This window comes from Periplaneta americana, chromosome 17 (genome assembly GCF_040183065.1).
Source record: "Periplaneta americana isolate PAMFEO1 chromosome 17, P.americana_PAMFEO1_priV1, whole genome shotgun sequence".
NCBI classification, from domain to species: domain Eukaryota; kingdom Metazoa; phylum Arthropoda; class Insecta; order Blattodea; family Blattidae; genus Periplaneta; species Periplaneta americana.
Window position 1 is genome coordinate 110,743,810 of NC_091133.1, and position 16,158 is coordinate 110,759,967.

Below are 16,158 nucleotides of genomic sequence, written 5' to 3' on the forward strand. Positions count from 1 at the left end.
AAATCTAGTCTTTCAGGTGAAGCTTCCTGTAAAACCACAATTCCAAGTCACACAGAGTTTGTGTGCACTTGATGTGGGTCTCTGGCGTTTTGTCAGCCCACGCGAGTTGTGTGGATATAAAGGGAAAAGTTGAGACGGTGTCGGGTGGAGTTCCCGAGTAGCTCAGTTGGGAGAGCGCTGGTACGTTCAACCAGAGGTCCCGGGATCGATACCCGGCCCCGGAACAATTTTTCCCTTGAAATTATTCAAATCTGCTTTACAGGAAGCTTCACCTGAAAGACTAGATTTACATTATTTTTATTTAAGATGTATAAACAGATGTTAATGTTAAATTGATAAGTCATAAGATTGAACAGTTTAACATTATTTATTGTATTTAGTAAAGAATTACCTTGTCTTGCTATTCCACTTCGAGACTCAATTAATTTTGAACTTCTCCTTAGAGTGAAGAACTTATGGCTCAAAAGAAATTAAGAACAGAAGTAATACAGCTGGAAGATGTGTTGGCACAATTACGGAAAGAATATGAAATGCTACGTATTGAATTTGAACAGAACTTGGCAGCTAATGAGCAAACAGGTCCCATCAACAGAGAAATGCGACACCTCATTACATCCCTTCAGAATCATAACCAACAATTGAAAGGCGAAGTGCATAGGTACAAGAGGAAATACAAAGATGCTAATGCAGAAATACCAAAGGTAGGTGCTTACTCAACTAATGTCTGGAAAATTGATTGAAAATGAAATTTAGGTTCAAGACAGAATGAGAGTTTTGTATGTCATTTCAAGTGAATAATAAGTCTTAATATTGGATCTAAGTGAGATCAATGAGAAATGGAAATCCGACAACATCACCACCAACATAATAATCTTTCTTCTAGTAACAAAGATGTAAAAGGTCAACAAACTCAGGTCTCTCTCTACGTGAGTCTTCCTCTCTCACTATGACAGTGCATCTGTTCGCAGCATTCAGTGACTTGTAATTGCTGGTTTTTTAAATTAAATTTACACCAAAATATCCATGCTATTGTAACACACCAGAGGGATAAATGATTCTTTATTAGATTTTATATCGATGGACAAAAGTCGAGCTGGAGCACCTTAGAACAAGGAATGATATCAGACTATTCTATGGAGAAATAAATCACAATAGAAGAGATTTTAAACCAAGAATCACCATGTGCAAGGATGAAGAGGGGAATATACTGGCGGGGAAAGATAGCATTCTAAACAGATGGCGAAGACATTTTATCAACCTACTGACCTCTGAAGAACTAAATAATGATCACGTCAGCAATTCCCTGGAGGACAGAGGGGACAGTCTAGAATTATATCCACCAACATTGGAGGATAATCAGGAGGCAATAGGAAAACTAAAGAATTGAAAAGCTCCTGGCACGGATAATATACAGGCAGAGCTACTCAAACGGGGAGGTCAAGAACTTGAGAAACAAATATATGAATTAATGACACACATTTGGATTGATGAAACTATGCCGCAGTCATGTAACTATAGTGTCATATGTCCCATACTCAAAAAAGGAGACCCCATGGTTTGTCCCAACTACAGGGGTATTAGCCTTTTGAATATAATTTATAAGATTTTCTCCAACGTGCTATTCTGCCGTCTCTCTAAATACTCCGGAAAAGTGTCAGGCAATTATCAGGGTGGGTTCCGGCCAAAGAGATCCGCAGTGGAACAGATATTTACACTTAGACAAATTCTACAAAAAACAAACGAATATAATATAACCACACATCATCTATTTGTCGACTTTAAGGCAGTGTATGACTCTATTAACAGACAACAACTATATTCAGCTATGTATGAGTTAAAGATCCCATCTAAATTGATCAGGCTAGTCCAGATGACGATGAAAAACACAAGTCAAAATTCAGAATACCCTCACAGATGAGTTTGAAGCAACCAGTGGACTAAGACAAGGGGATGCACTGGCGTGCATGTTGTTCAACATTGCACTGGAAAAGGTTATAAGAGATTCAGAAATACAAACAACAAATGCGATTTATTATAAATCAGTACAACTCCTAGTCTATGCAGATGACATCGATATTGTTGCTAGAACAAGAACAGCACTGGAAGATGCATTTAACTCTCTACTGGACGCAGCAAAGAGGGTGAGACTACAAGTCAATGAAAAGAAGACCAAGTACATGATATCTAACCCAAATAGAGCTTGTGGTGCAGATGATTTCTTGGAGATTGGAAACTATAAATTTGATCGAGTAACTAATTTTAGTTATTTGGCCCTATAGTTAGTCAGGATAATGATATGAGTCTTGAATTTGGTAAAAGGACCTTCCTCGCTAATAGATGCTACTATGGTCTCGTGAGACATATTAGATCTAAAATATTAACCCCCCAAAGCAAAATTAGGGTATATAAAACCTTGACAAGACCAGTCCTCACTTATGTCTCAGAAGCCTGGACATTGACTAAAAAGGATATACATAGATTAAACATTTTTGAATGGAAGGTTTTAAGGTCGATCTTTGGGCCATTCAATGTAGATAACGATGAAAGAGTAATGGAATGGAGAAAAATTCTCTCCGGCGCCGGGATTTGAACCCGGGTTTTCAGCTCTACGTGCTGACGCTTTATCCACTAAGCCACACTGGATTCCACCCCGGCATCGGAAGAATCGTCTCAGTTTAAGTTCCAACTCTTGGGTTCCCTCTAGTGGCCACCCTCTGCACTACGTCATAGATATCTATGAACCTAGGACCGAAGTCCACACATGTGCTGAGGTGCACTCGTAATGAGTGACTAGTTGGCCGGGATCCGATGGAATAAGCGCCGTCTTAAATCACGAAGTGATTTACGCATATCATATATATTATTATAGTGTAACGAAGTACACATTTTTCTTCGTTCCATTACTCTTTTATCGTATGATAACGCAGAATATCTGCATGGAAATATCATATGTACTTCGGTACACTATAACAATGTAGATAACGAATGGAGAGCCCGGTATAATCATGAATTATATGAACTCTTCAGTGAACCCAATATAACATCTTTTATAAAAATGGGACGCCTGAGATGGGCTGGTCATATAATGAGATTAGAGGACTCGAGACCAGCCATCAGAGTCCTCCGATATGAACCAGGGGGAAGTAGACGAAGAGGAAGACCAAAGGTCAGATGGGGGGATGCCAGAACTATTGGAGTTAAAAACTGGATGAGTGTTGCTAGAAATAGGAATGAATGGCAGAAACTCCTATGGACAGCCAGGACCCATGATGGGTTGTCAAGCTAAGGATGATGATGGACAAAAGTCATGATCCTACTCGCAATAGTTACCAAATAAGAGGGTGTTAAACATTTAGAAAAACATTTTTTCTGAGAAAACTATGAACTTTCCACCAGTGTGGCATTACACTTTTTTTGTTACATACAACATGAGGTATTCACTCTTGAAAATCTGCCGGGCTATTTCACTTCCATCCTGTATAAATATAAATAAACATTGTTTTTGTGGAATTTTGTAATAGGTAATTTTCCCAATTGCTCCATTATTCAATTCAGTTTTAATATTTTGCTTAGTATGGTGAATGTGTGACATTTTTTTTTTTTTGTCAGTGTTCATTTCCATTTTATTTTTCTTGTATCTTTACAATCTATAATATTTCAAAATTCGTTCATTCCTTTTTTCAGCTCAAAAAGGAATTGGAGGATCTAACAGCTCGAGTGGGCCAACAAACAGTTCAAGAAATCAAGGAAGGTTCATTATCAGAATCTTCCTGTAAGGAAGAAGAAACTTCTACTGACAAAAGTGTGGTTCAGGTCAAGGAGGAAGCAGGGACATGTGCCAATAAAGAAGGAGTAGAAGAAGAAGCTGAGGTTAGATATAATAGTTTCTTGTAAAGTTGGTTATTATAAGATTTGTTTTTATTTCTTTCCCTTCATTGCCTCTTCCTCTAAAGTAAAAGTAATTTTGTTTCAGTGTCTCACTTAATCCTTCATTGTTTGTGTTCTTTTTGTTAGGGAGAGGAAGGTGATCGGGAAGTAGATAAAGACAGGCAGCTTACATCACCACCAATTAAGAAAGAAAAGGATATTAAAAGAGAAAAAGATATTAAAAAAGAAATAAAAACTGAAAAGGATCACAGAGAACAGCATAGAGCAAAAGAAGCAAAAGTGGCGGAATCAGAACTGGTGCGAGATCTCAAGGCTCAGTTGAAGTGAGTAGTGAGGGTCTTAAGTAGTTAAATGTACACTTTCAACAACTTACGTATTATTTTTCATGGAATATACGGGCTATTCCATATGAAATCGATCAGTAAAAAACCTCGCATTTTTTTAATACTCTAATTTTTTCCCTATTTATACAAAGTGCTGAGGAGAGTGCATTTTCAAAAATATACTATCGAAAGTCAAACGGTTTTCGTACTATTGAGCGACAAATTTAGCGTATTTTATAAAAAGAAGCCTCTTTCAGTGCTCAGAACTCTGGAACCGTTTACTGCAGAACATTGAACCGGAGCCCATTTTGAAGCTGACATTTGGTAGGTTATGATAGGATGTAATACTTATTTTTATTGTATACAGAAAGACAGATAATCTGATTTTACTTAGTTTTAGGCTTTTTGCCCATTTGTAAAAATGTAAAAAATATTGAGAAAAAACCTTGCATTATTAAGAGGGATTCGGCATTGTTTGCTTAGTGGCTCGGCAATAAGTTTCGAGGGTATTAAATAACTTATTTTCACATGCCTAGACTTGAACGGTGCAGTACCGCACGCACTGGCCGAGAGCTGAAGATAAGCGAGTGTTGGGCGTCATTTTACTCCTGTCTTTATGAAAACTTGTGATAAAGCTAGCCCAGCTATGCGCTACTAGACGAAACATCACATGTTTATGTCTCCTGGCCTTGCTTGCCTCGGCTAGCCCCTGTCTCACAGTCAGCTGGTTAGTTCATGCGCGTACAATTTATTTTCTTTATTTGATATTTTCAATACTTTCTTATCAATGGTGCACCAGTAAAAAATATGTGTTTATTTGTACTTTCAATGCGGAATCTAACCATATATTTTAAAAATATTTTTTCTTGGGCAATGGGCAAAGGCGTCTTAATGAAGAAAAATCTATATTTCTCCATTTCCATAAAAAGTAAGAAAAACTGTTTACATGTCAATATAAACTTTAATTTCTCAGCATCAAAATAAACCATGATTTTGATCATTGGGTGAAAGGGTTTCGGAGCCACAACAGTTTAAAGTTGCTAATTTTATGAAAATACGATAAATTTAAATATTTTTCATTTAAACGCTATGAAGTTCTAATGCCTTAAACTTTGCGCAAGGCATTGTATGACAGTTGTTAACGGACAGAAAAAGTTTCATTGTATTTAAAAATTGCAAGGTCAATTTTCTCTATATTTTGGTCGATTTGAGATGGAATAGCTCATACAGAGTAAAAGAATTATGACTTCACAATCCATTTCAAATAAAAAAGTAAATATTGGTATAAATATGGGTCCAATTTTGAGCAGGTACAGAACTATGACTATTTTAATCTACAAATAGTTACACTTCCACAGCTGTAAATCACGTTTAAGAGGCTGATGGGCAGAAAAATTACACTTTATATTTACAGCTATATATTGTATATAGATACCTTGTGTTATTGCAGTCTTAAGTTGGTGCTTACAGTAGATTTTCAAATGTACTGCTCTCTGCATCAATACACTTCTGCGCCCAGGTGTGAATCAAGTATGTAGCTGAAAGCTGAAACTATGAGAGTCGTTCCAAAATTAATGCTTCGTATTTATCTTCATGGAAAATGCAATAAATACTTGCCTCCCGATCCAGAATTGTGTTTGGGTGTGGGTTCGATTCTTGCTTGGGCTTATTACTTGGTTCGGTTTTTTCCGAGGTTTTCCGCAACTGTAAGGCAGATGTCAGGTAATCAATGGCGAATCCTTGGCTTCATCTTGCCAAATACCATCTTGCTATCACCAATCCCATCGATGCTAAATAGCCTAGAAAGTAGTTGATACAGTGTCGTTAAATAACCAATTAAAAAACATTGTCACAGGTAAATTGGGCGTCATTGGTAAATAGGATGTAACAATACAACCGTTGATCATTTGATATAGCTACAGAATTCCACATGTTGGACAGGATCTTCAAGTTTGAGGTGCTGATCACATTGCACATGGTATGGATACATTCCTTATTTGTGTAATGTTCTTCACACACGTGTCTTGGAAACTCTAAGATGCCTAGATATCCTTTGCATACTAGTACGAGAATCACATTAATTTGTCTTTTCATATGCAGAGTGCTTTATGTTGTTTGAAACTGTTTAAATAGCAAATTGCTGACATAATTTTTACATTGGTTGTGAATTTCAGCTATAGCACAGGTAGTTCCAGATAAATTTACTAATGAATTATTTAATCCACATTTAGGAAAGCAGTGAATGACCAAAAGGAGATGAAACTTCTGTTGGACATGTATAAAGGCGTCAGTAAAGAACAGCGAGATAAAGTTCAGTTAATGGCAGCTGAGAAAAAGACACGTGCTGAATTGGAAGATATTCGTCAACAGCTGAAGAAAATGCAGGTGGAGCACTGGCCAGTTAATCAAATACTATTACGAAATATGTAGCTTAAATAAAATAAGTATTTCTATATATTTAGTATTTAGTAGTATTTATTTATTTATTTAACCTGGTAGAGATAAGGTCGTCAGGCCTTCTCTGCCCCTCTACCAGGAGATTCCAACTATAATATGAAGAATAAAATTACAATTAGTATTAAATTTACAATTACAATTACAAATAAAATTACAATTACAATAAAAATGAGTACTAAAAGATTAACTGACTAATGAAAGCTACATAATTTACCATAGGAAAACAAAGAATATTTTATATTTACTGAATTACAAATTAAACTAGAATAACAAAATTGTATAGTGATGAAATTACCGGATATTGAAATATTTTGTGATAGATTAAGGAAACTATTTACAAGAAACCATGTCTGAACGAATCTCAATTAATGACCAAGTGCCTAGTAAGTTTGCGTTTGAATTCAATTTTATTTCGACAGTCCCTGATGCTAGCAGGTAGCGAATTCCAGAGTCTTGTCGGGGCTATTGTGAAAGAGGAAGAGTATATAAATAAGCAGAAGCATTAAGTCAGTGGAGTGACAGTTACAAAAATAGTATATTTCTGAAAATTACGTATACAGACATTAACCATTCATGTCAGAGATAGAAGTTTTCTTTTATTGTGCATTATAGTTGGATTGTAATTTATTAATATGTTTCGCAGTTTATTTATATTGCTTGAATTCATTTTTTTGACAAGTGAGTATGTGCGTTCGTGTCTTTCTCTCTGTGTGGCTGTGTGCATGTGTTTCTGTGTGTCTGCTTGCATGCACAAGAGAGATAGGGAAAGTAAAGGTACAGTCACACGTCGCTACTTTTGCAGCGCTGCAGTACAAAAAACTGTGCAACTCTCGTACTGCGACATGTGAACAACGGTGCAACTCGAAAAGTAGCGGCTGCCGAACCTGCTGCCTGTTACTTTTTCATGCTGCATGCAGCTTAAAAGTAGCGATGTGTGAACAGGGTTGCAGCCACAGCATTTTTGATATCGGTTTTGTTGAAACTTTTGCTGCGGTTGCAACCAGTGTTGCCACTCAAATGTGCCAGTGATACTTTTATTGTTTGGATGTATTTTAATGTTAGATGTGATGAAAATAAATTATTTGTAACAGTTATTTAATACACAACACAGTCTGAGCATATTTGCTGACGATATAATTCATTTTTTTTCCGTGTCGTGGTTTCAGACAGGAGGGTTGCCAACATTGATTACATGAATATGCTGTTCGTTATCATTTAAGTATATAGGCGTTTTTAAAAGCTTTATAGTAAAAATAATGCCAATTTCTGAATACTAGTTAGTACAGAAAAGCAAATAATAGATAAGTAAGCTTTCACATGAGTTTCTTAATAATGCGAACATAACCACAAAATGTATATTGAAAAGTCAACACAGAGATGGAAACCTGCAGCATGACTGCGGCTGCAAAAGTAGCGCCTTGTGTGTGAACAGACTCACAACCTCCAGTTGCAACTTTTGCAGCTCTCGGGTTGCGCAGCATGAAAAGTAGCGTGCAGCGCACTACTTTTGGCTTACGTGTGAACACGACACACAACTTTTGCAGCCGCAATACAAAGGTTACGCAGCAAAAGTAGCGACGTGTGACCGTACCTTAAATTACATACAGAGATAGATACAATATACATATACCGTATATACGCGACTACTCTGTGCCATTGAATTAATTTTAGGAGAGAAAAAAAATAGGCTATACGAGGTGTGATCATTAAAGTCCGAATAAATGAAAATAAAATTACCCGATTTAAATTAGGCTGCCATCCCCATCAAAGTAATCCCCTTTGGCTACCATACACTGATCCCTGTGCGTCGGCCATTTTTGGAATGCCTTCTGGAAGTCACGTTCTTGAAGCCTGTCAAGCACCTTCTGTTATTTGCATTGGATCTCCTCCACAGTGCCAAAACAGCGACCGTTTAGCTTGAATTTCATCTTCGGAAACAAAAAAAAGTCGCAGGGGACCAAATCTGGTGAGTATGAGGGTTGAGGAATGACGACCATCTCGTTACAGGTACAAAAACGGCATGTTGCGAGAGCTCTGTGAGCTGGCACATTGTCGTCATGGAGCATGCATTTGTATGTGGACGTGAGAATCATTTGAACCTCTTCAGATGACATGTTGATGATGTCAGCAATTTCTGTGATGGTGATGTGTCGATCATCATGCACAATTTGTCGAATTTTTTCGACATTTTCGGCAGTGTTGCACGTGTGTGGTCAACCTGGCCTCTCATCGTCCTCCAGCGATGTTCTGCCATTTCTGAAACGCGAATGCCACTCAAAACACCTTGCCCGCCCACTGCTTCATTCCCGTAGGCTTGCTTCAACATTCCATGAGTTTTGGTTGCCGATTTCCCAAAGAATTTGATGTTGGATCTCTGCTCCAGGTTCGAGTCTATCGTGATTTCGCAAATGCGCAGATGTACAACTAACCAAACCTTGTGCAACAGATCTCAATGAAGATAACGCTTTGAAACTTTGTGCCACATCTCTTCAAAGTCATCTAGTGTCACTGCTGTGTGCGCATGTCAATCACATGATCTCTTCACCCACAACAGATACAGTCTCGAAATTTAATGATCACACCTCGTAATGTGTGTTATCTTTACAAGAAATTAACCGTATGTAATGATGTACTTCAAAACAATAAAATATCAATTTGTTTAAGAAACACATCATAATCTACAATAGCAAAAAAAAAAAAATGCGAATTCCAATTTTTACCAATTTAATGTTAATATGTGCAATAAAATATTAAACTCAAGAATTACATGCTTCCTTACCTCTATTCATCATACTTTCATTGTCATCACTAGTGGAAGAATCGTTATCGTCAACATCTTCCTATAGAGTGTCATCCTTAGTTCTGTTAAGTGAAATTGTGATGCTGTGAAGCAGTACCAATCTTATTTCAAATAATGCGCACCCTCATTTTTTCTTCTCTAAATTCTGGAAAAAATAAATGCGGAGTATTTGTGTATATACTGTTTATCCTTATGAATCTGACTTTATAATCTCGTAATTTGGAAATCTTATGATGAGCTCTTTGCATTATATTTTCATCATTACTAGATTTGTTGTCTTGTACATATTTTCATGGTAATGTTAGTAACTGTAAGGTCTTCATGGTCGTTCTAGGGTTTTCTGTCATCATAATGTTCTCATATTTTGTGCTGACTTCTTTGTTGCGCACCATTTGTGATATTTGTATTGTGGAAATACCTAGACATCATTTGGATTTTCTATTTATAATCTAATATTTGACTTGTACAGCTTTATTAGTTGGGCATTTCCCGATGAACTCAAATGTCGAAGTGCTGTTTTTGATGATTTGTTATTATGATAATATTATTCCAATCAGTTCTCTACACTTAAAGACCATTGTGATAATTCGATTGCATTATTCTAGAATTGCGTGATCTCTCTCTCTCCCTCCCTGCCTCCCTCCCCCTCTCTCTCCTCCATCTCCCCTCCCTCTCTCTCCCCATCCCCTCTCTCCCTCCCTCCCCTTCTCCCCCTCTCCCTCTCCCTCCTCTCTCTATCCCTTCTCTCCCTCCTCCTCCCCATCTCCCTCTCTCTCTCTCATTGGCCAGTACTTGATATACATCCTCCCTCTATGAGGAACACACTATGGTTGCAGATCGTTTTGCCTCTATTGCCTTGCCTTTGGTGCACTAGTATGATTATTAATCAATATTGAATTCAGACCTTTTCCCTTGAGGGGCAGGGGGATTTATACCATACCAGGGTGTGAGGTTGGGACTGCTAGCAAAAGAAACAATAACTCAGATCTTACATAACAACAACAGAGGCAGTCTATGTAAAATGGGGTCAGTTATAGAATTACAGCTTTCATTTGTTTATCCAATTGTCATTCTGTTTTAAGTACTACTAAATGTTGTTGTTTTCTAATGCCAGGCGTTTGACAATAAAGTCATTTGACCTCTTGCACTCCAATATTTTTCAAAGATATTATCGTGGCCAGCCACTGAAGCACAGATTTTGAGGTGTTCCGAATCCATTTCTTGGTTTGAGTTGCACAATGGGCAGTTAGGGGACTGATATATTCCAATTCTATGCAGGTGTTTGGCCAAACAATCATGGCCTGTTGCCAATCTAAATGCAGCTACAGATGATTTTCGTGGTAAATCGGGAATTAACTGTGGATTTTGATGCAGGGAGTTCCATTTTTTCCCTTGGGATTGTGTTATCAAATTTTGTTTGTTGAAGTCTAAGTATGTAGATTTAATAAATCTTTTCACAGAGTAATACGTAGATTTAGTAACAGGTCTGTAAGTAGCAGTGCTGCCCTTCTTTGCTAAAGCATCTGCATTCTCGTTTCCCAGGAGTCCACAATGGGATGGTATCCATTGGAATACAGTTCTTTTATTGAGTGATATTAATTGAGAGAGCATTTTAGTTATTTCTGCTGTTTGAGATGAAGGTGTGTGTTTAGAGACGATTGATAGAATAGCTGCTTTGGAGTCTGACAATATAATTGCATTCCTAAATTTATTGATGTGGCATAGAAGATTCCTGAGACTTTCACTTATTGCAATAATTTCACCATCAAAACTTGTTGTTCCATATCCAAGAGATCTATAAAGGGAGAAGAGACAGCACGTAACACCTGAACCGGCACCTTGTTCTCTGGAGATCAAGGATCTACTAAATGTTGGTGTTGTTGTTTTCTAATGCCAGGCATTTGACAATAAAGTAATTTGACCTCTTGCACTCCAATATTTTTCAAAGATATTAAAGGGGCAAGTTGTAGCCGATTTAAGTGAACACCATATTTTAATGTTTTGGTGGCTACTTCATTCACACACAACCCCCAGAATGTCTGGAGGACCACACCTGCTGTTGGTCGACGGGTCTACTAGATCTAGTTGGGAGATCTTGTTGATCACCAGCTTTCCCACCTTAAGCCACTGGAGGACGATTTTAGTGCCATAGCAGGTCAGCACTAGGAACAGAAAAGTAGAAAGAGTAGGAAGGAAAGTGAAATGAACCCCTAGGCCTCAAATGCTCTAATACTGTCGGGGTCGAATAAAGTAAGCGTTCAGTCAGAGGACTGGATAGGAAAGGGTAAAGAGGGAATTAGGTATTGAATAGAGGAAAATTATACCAAATTCGGTCATTAACTCATTAAGCTGACCAGTTCTAATTGATGAGTAGCCTCTCCCTTTAGTTCAACTTGTAAAATTATGCTTACTAACAGCTGCACCACGGGAAGGTAGGGATGGGATATTTGGGTATTTGTCCAGGTTGGTTCCTTAATGCCTTCAATGGGAAGGATTAATGGCTCTCCACCCTGTATTCAACAAATACCCTTTTGGAGCTGTACTACTAAATGTTAATGTAATAATAATAATAATAATTTATTTATTTAATCTGGCAGAGCTATGACCAGCAGGCGTTCTCTTCCGCCCAGCCAGACTCTAATTCTAATTGAATACAATTGGTTACATAGTTATTACATTAATATCTAGGACCAGCTTCATGGTCTAGTGGTCAGAGCTTCTGGCTATAGTCCCGGGTCCTGGGTTCGATTCCCGGTTAGAGCACAGGAATTTTTCCTTAAAGGGGATTATTCCTGTGTTCGTCCATGGTCTGGAATTTAGGTTAAGTTTAGATTTAAGACCTCTCCTGGCACCACATTATCATAATCATCCTATCACATCATCGGGGTAATGTAACTCCGCCTTCCAGGCGCCCCAACCTCAGAAGTGGGTTACAACTAAGCCACGGCCAGGAGAGAAGACCAGAAATGTCGAAAAGACAACCTGGTGGCATTGGATTAAAAAAAAAAAAACAATATCTAGACCATAAACCAACATGAAAGTAAATAACGAAAGTTGGGTAAGTAATGTTAGTGTTAGTTAGTAATGTAATGTTGGTAAGAAATAGTGATAATAATAATAATTATTATTATAATAATAATGAGATAATTTAAATATTACCAATAACATTGAGAAACCTGAAACAGCTATTATTGTTAACAAGAATATATATTTCGTTAGTCTATTCTTAAATTGGTTTGATGTCTGACAGTCCCTGACATTACTCGGACATAACTTGAAAATGTGTGTGTGTGTGTGTGTGTTTTTTTTGTGTAAACATTCCTAAATAAAATTATGGTTACAAATTGAAATTTGTTGCTGTGAAACATAATTTTGTCCAAGATAACTAATAAATTAATGTCCTAGAAAGTTTCAATTAACTCATATATTTGCTCATGTTTTGGACTTGAAAAACTAAATGTTCATTGTCGAATTTTTCCATAACAAGTTAATAGTTTCTATATAAGTTACTGTATTATTTGAATGTGTTTTAGACTTCATAATCTAAATGGGCATTGTCAAATTGTCGATAGTAAGTGAGAAGTTTCGATGTAAACTGTATTTTTATGTGATTTTTTTGCCAGGAAAACAAACGAGAGGAACGCAAGAAACTCTGTGATGAAGATGCAATGCGCAAGATTAAGCAGTTAGAGGAACAAGCCTATCAATTGCAGAAGCAAGTGGCATCGCAGAAACAGGTAGATGGGAGTTGGACTTCACACAGCAACTTTAACCTCATGAGACCATTTGTAAGTTTGTATTACATTCAGGATCCTCATAGGATCTTAGTGTCTAGATACATTATTCACTTTAGTTGAGTTTTGATGATGTACACCTCCCACCACACTATACCACATTATTAGAGTAAATTATATCTTCTGTGAGTTAAAGATGTGCTGCTATATTTGAGGCATTACAGTGTTAGCTTTAGGGGCCTTAATGTGTGTTTTAATTTTTTTTTTTTATCAGGTATGTCTTTGGTTGGGTTGGGTGTAGATAATTCTGTCAATCTTTTCATCATTAAATTACTTATTTCTGTGATCAGCTCTTGTGTAATTATACCATCTTCTATGATTCCTTTTCTTACATACACTATAAAACAATGTGTATATATTTATAAAAACTCTGAACATATGTCCTTGATTTAACCCTTTAGATGCTAAATAGATTGTAATCAGGCTTGACTGTGATATTAGACTCGAAAATTGTATTTCTATCATAAACTTTAATTAATAGTATTGATTAGTTCCACCCGTTTCATTAGTTAATGATTGATACAAGGTCAGAATTTCAACTGCTACAAATTTTATCTTTGTAATTTCTACAGATTTTTAGTCACAAAAGGTATGTCTCTGCTAGCATTTTTGCTTCCTATTCCTGCATTGTCATCTAACACAAATATGGGCAATGGTTACTCAAGTAATTTGGAAAATGTTGATATAAGGAGTATCGAAAGAATTCATATTGTAATATAATGGATATAATGCTGAGGACTTAAAGAAGAAAAGAAAATATACCATCACGGTTAGGAAATTCTGCCATTCCGCTTTTAGTTAACATTTGTTTTCATCTTGTTTTTGACCATTCCGTATCTTTTTTCCTTTTGGTTGATATTCACAAGTTGTTGAAATGAGAGTATTTCCCATGCTTTTTGTGTAGAACTTCTCCACTTTCTTCTATATTATTTAATATTTTCATTTATGGAGTAATTCGTCTGCTGCAATTACCATATTGGCCTGGCTGCGAAACCAGGTGGGCCGGGTTCGAATCCCGGTCGGGGCAAGTTGCCTGGTTGAGGTTTTTTCCGGGATTTTCCCTTAACCCAATACGAGCAAATGCTGGGTAACTTTCGGTGCTGGACCCCGGACTCATTTCACCGGCATTATCACCTTCATATCATTCAGACGCTAAATGACCTAGATGTTGATACAGCATCGTAAAATAACCCAATAACCCATATTGGCTCGAATCTAGTAAGACCTCAAATATAATACAACCCCGGCACCGGGGTGGGTATCCGGTGTGGCTTAGTGGATAAAGCATCAGCATGTAGAGCTGAAAACCCGGGTTCAAATCCTGGCGCCGGAGGGAATTTTTCTCCGTTCCATTACTCTTTCATCGTATGATGACGCAGAATATTTGCATGGAAATATCATATGTACTTCGGTACATTAAAATAATATATATGATATGCGTAAATCACTTCGTGATTTAAGACTGCGTTTATTCTGTCGGATCCCGGCCAACTAATCACTCATAACAAGTGCACCTCAGCACATGTGTGGACTTCAGTCTTGCGTTCATAGACATCTATGACGTAGTGTAGAAGGCGGCCACTAGAGGGAACCCAAGAGTTGGAACTTAATCTGAGACGATTCTGTCCGGCACCGGGGTGGGTATCCGGTGTGGCTTAGTGGTTAAAGCATCAGCACGTAGAGCTGAAAACCCGGGTTCAAATCCCGGCGCCGGAGAGAATTTTTCTCCGTTCTGTTACTCTTTCATCCCAAGTTTTTAGATGTTCTACAGAGAGATCAGATGAGGTGTGGACAGGAGGTATGTGGTTTTCACTGTGTGCTGCTGATGCACTCGCAACGGGGAACGGACAGTGTAGAGTTGCCGTGATACAACCATACAAGATTCCATAACTATTTTAAAAAGTGTCTTACTTACCAATTTTATTGATGGAAGTGCTGAAACTGGCCACTTCTGTTGTCCACACATTTTTGGCATCTCTATATGAAATATCGTCTGAGAAAAATATTAAATGTTGGTCTATTAATCCATTATGAATATTATTCAGTATCCACTCACAAAATGCACACCTATGTGCAGTTATTTTATATAGCTGCAACTTCAACATTTTAGTAGCTTTTTACACAGAGCCATAAATTCGTACTCGTTGTGAAAGGCACCTAAGTGATTTTCTAGAAGATAGTTCCAATTGATGACCAATGTCATCTAGGCCCAATTGTATAAAACTCCCTGACTAAAGATCAACTTTGATCGAAGATCGAAAAGTAAACCGAGTTCAGACACTTTTTCTATTGTATAAAACTTTTCTGCGATCAAATTACCTTGGTTCAAATGCAATCTAAGTTCACGTGAAAAGGATATGGCAACATCGCATAAACAGGTGAAATACGTGATGCGCGGACCATGTTCTACAGGTTTGTTCAGTGTTGCCAATCTAGCGATTTTAACTCTTTTTCAACAACAATTTCTTTTAACTTTTATATTGCTTAAATAGGGATTTAGTGACCTTTTTAGCACCCCATAGTGACAAAATTTAATCTTTCTTTGTTGATAATGAGAAATCTAGCGACTTTACAACTACTTTTTCGCGACTTTCCGTATTACACTCTGTTGGAGACATTGGTTTTTTTTTGTGCGATGTAAATAATGGCGGACAATAAGAAGAAGGTTGACTGTTCTCCAAGTTGTTATCATGTTATGGTGTTTGATACTGCTAAACATAATAAAGCTGTATAAAACGACAATTTTCATTTAGTAATACAGTTAATTAAACATTTATGAATGTACCTATCATATCCATTAATTATTAATGGTTGTTATAAACATAATATAATTATAGGTTATGTTATTTGATACTGCTGAACAGATAGAGCCTTATAAAATATAAGAATGTTTGTG

The 16,158-nt window shown here is 37.1% G+C and overlaps 1 protein-coding gene across 5 annotated transcripts in view; it reads left to right on the plus strand.

Moving 5' to 3' along the window:
• The window catches only part of Bre1 (E3 ubiquitin-protein ligase Bre1), a 90,801-nt gene that overhangs the window by 24,650 nt on the left and 49,993 nt on the right, over positions 1-16,158 (plus strand). For 3 of the 5 annotated variants that reach the window (XM_069817194.1, XM_069817193.1, XM_069817195.1), the window contains 5 exons: positions 444-701; positions 3,685-3,870; positions 4,015-4,211; positions 6,443-6,596; positions 13,092-13,256. In XM_069817194.1, the coding sequence (XP_069673295.1) occupies positions 444-701; positions 3,685-3,870; positions 4,015-4,211; positions 6,443-6,596; positions 13,092-13,256 (960 nt within the window). The remainder of the gene's footprint in view (positions 1-443; positions 702-3,684; positions 3,871-4,014; positions 4,212-6,442; positions 6,597-13,091; positions 13,257-16,158) is intronic. The other 2 variants (XM_069817196.1, XM_069817198.1) reach the window with 1 other exon arrangement.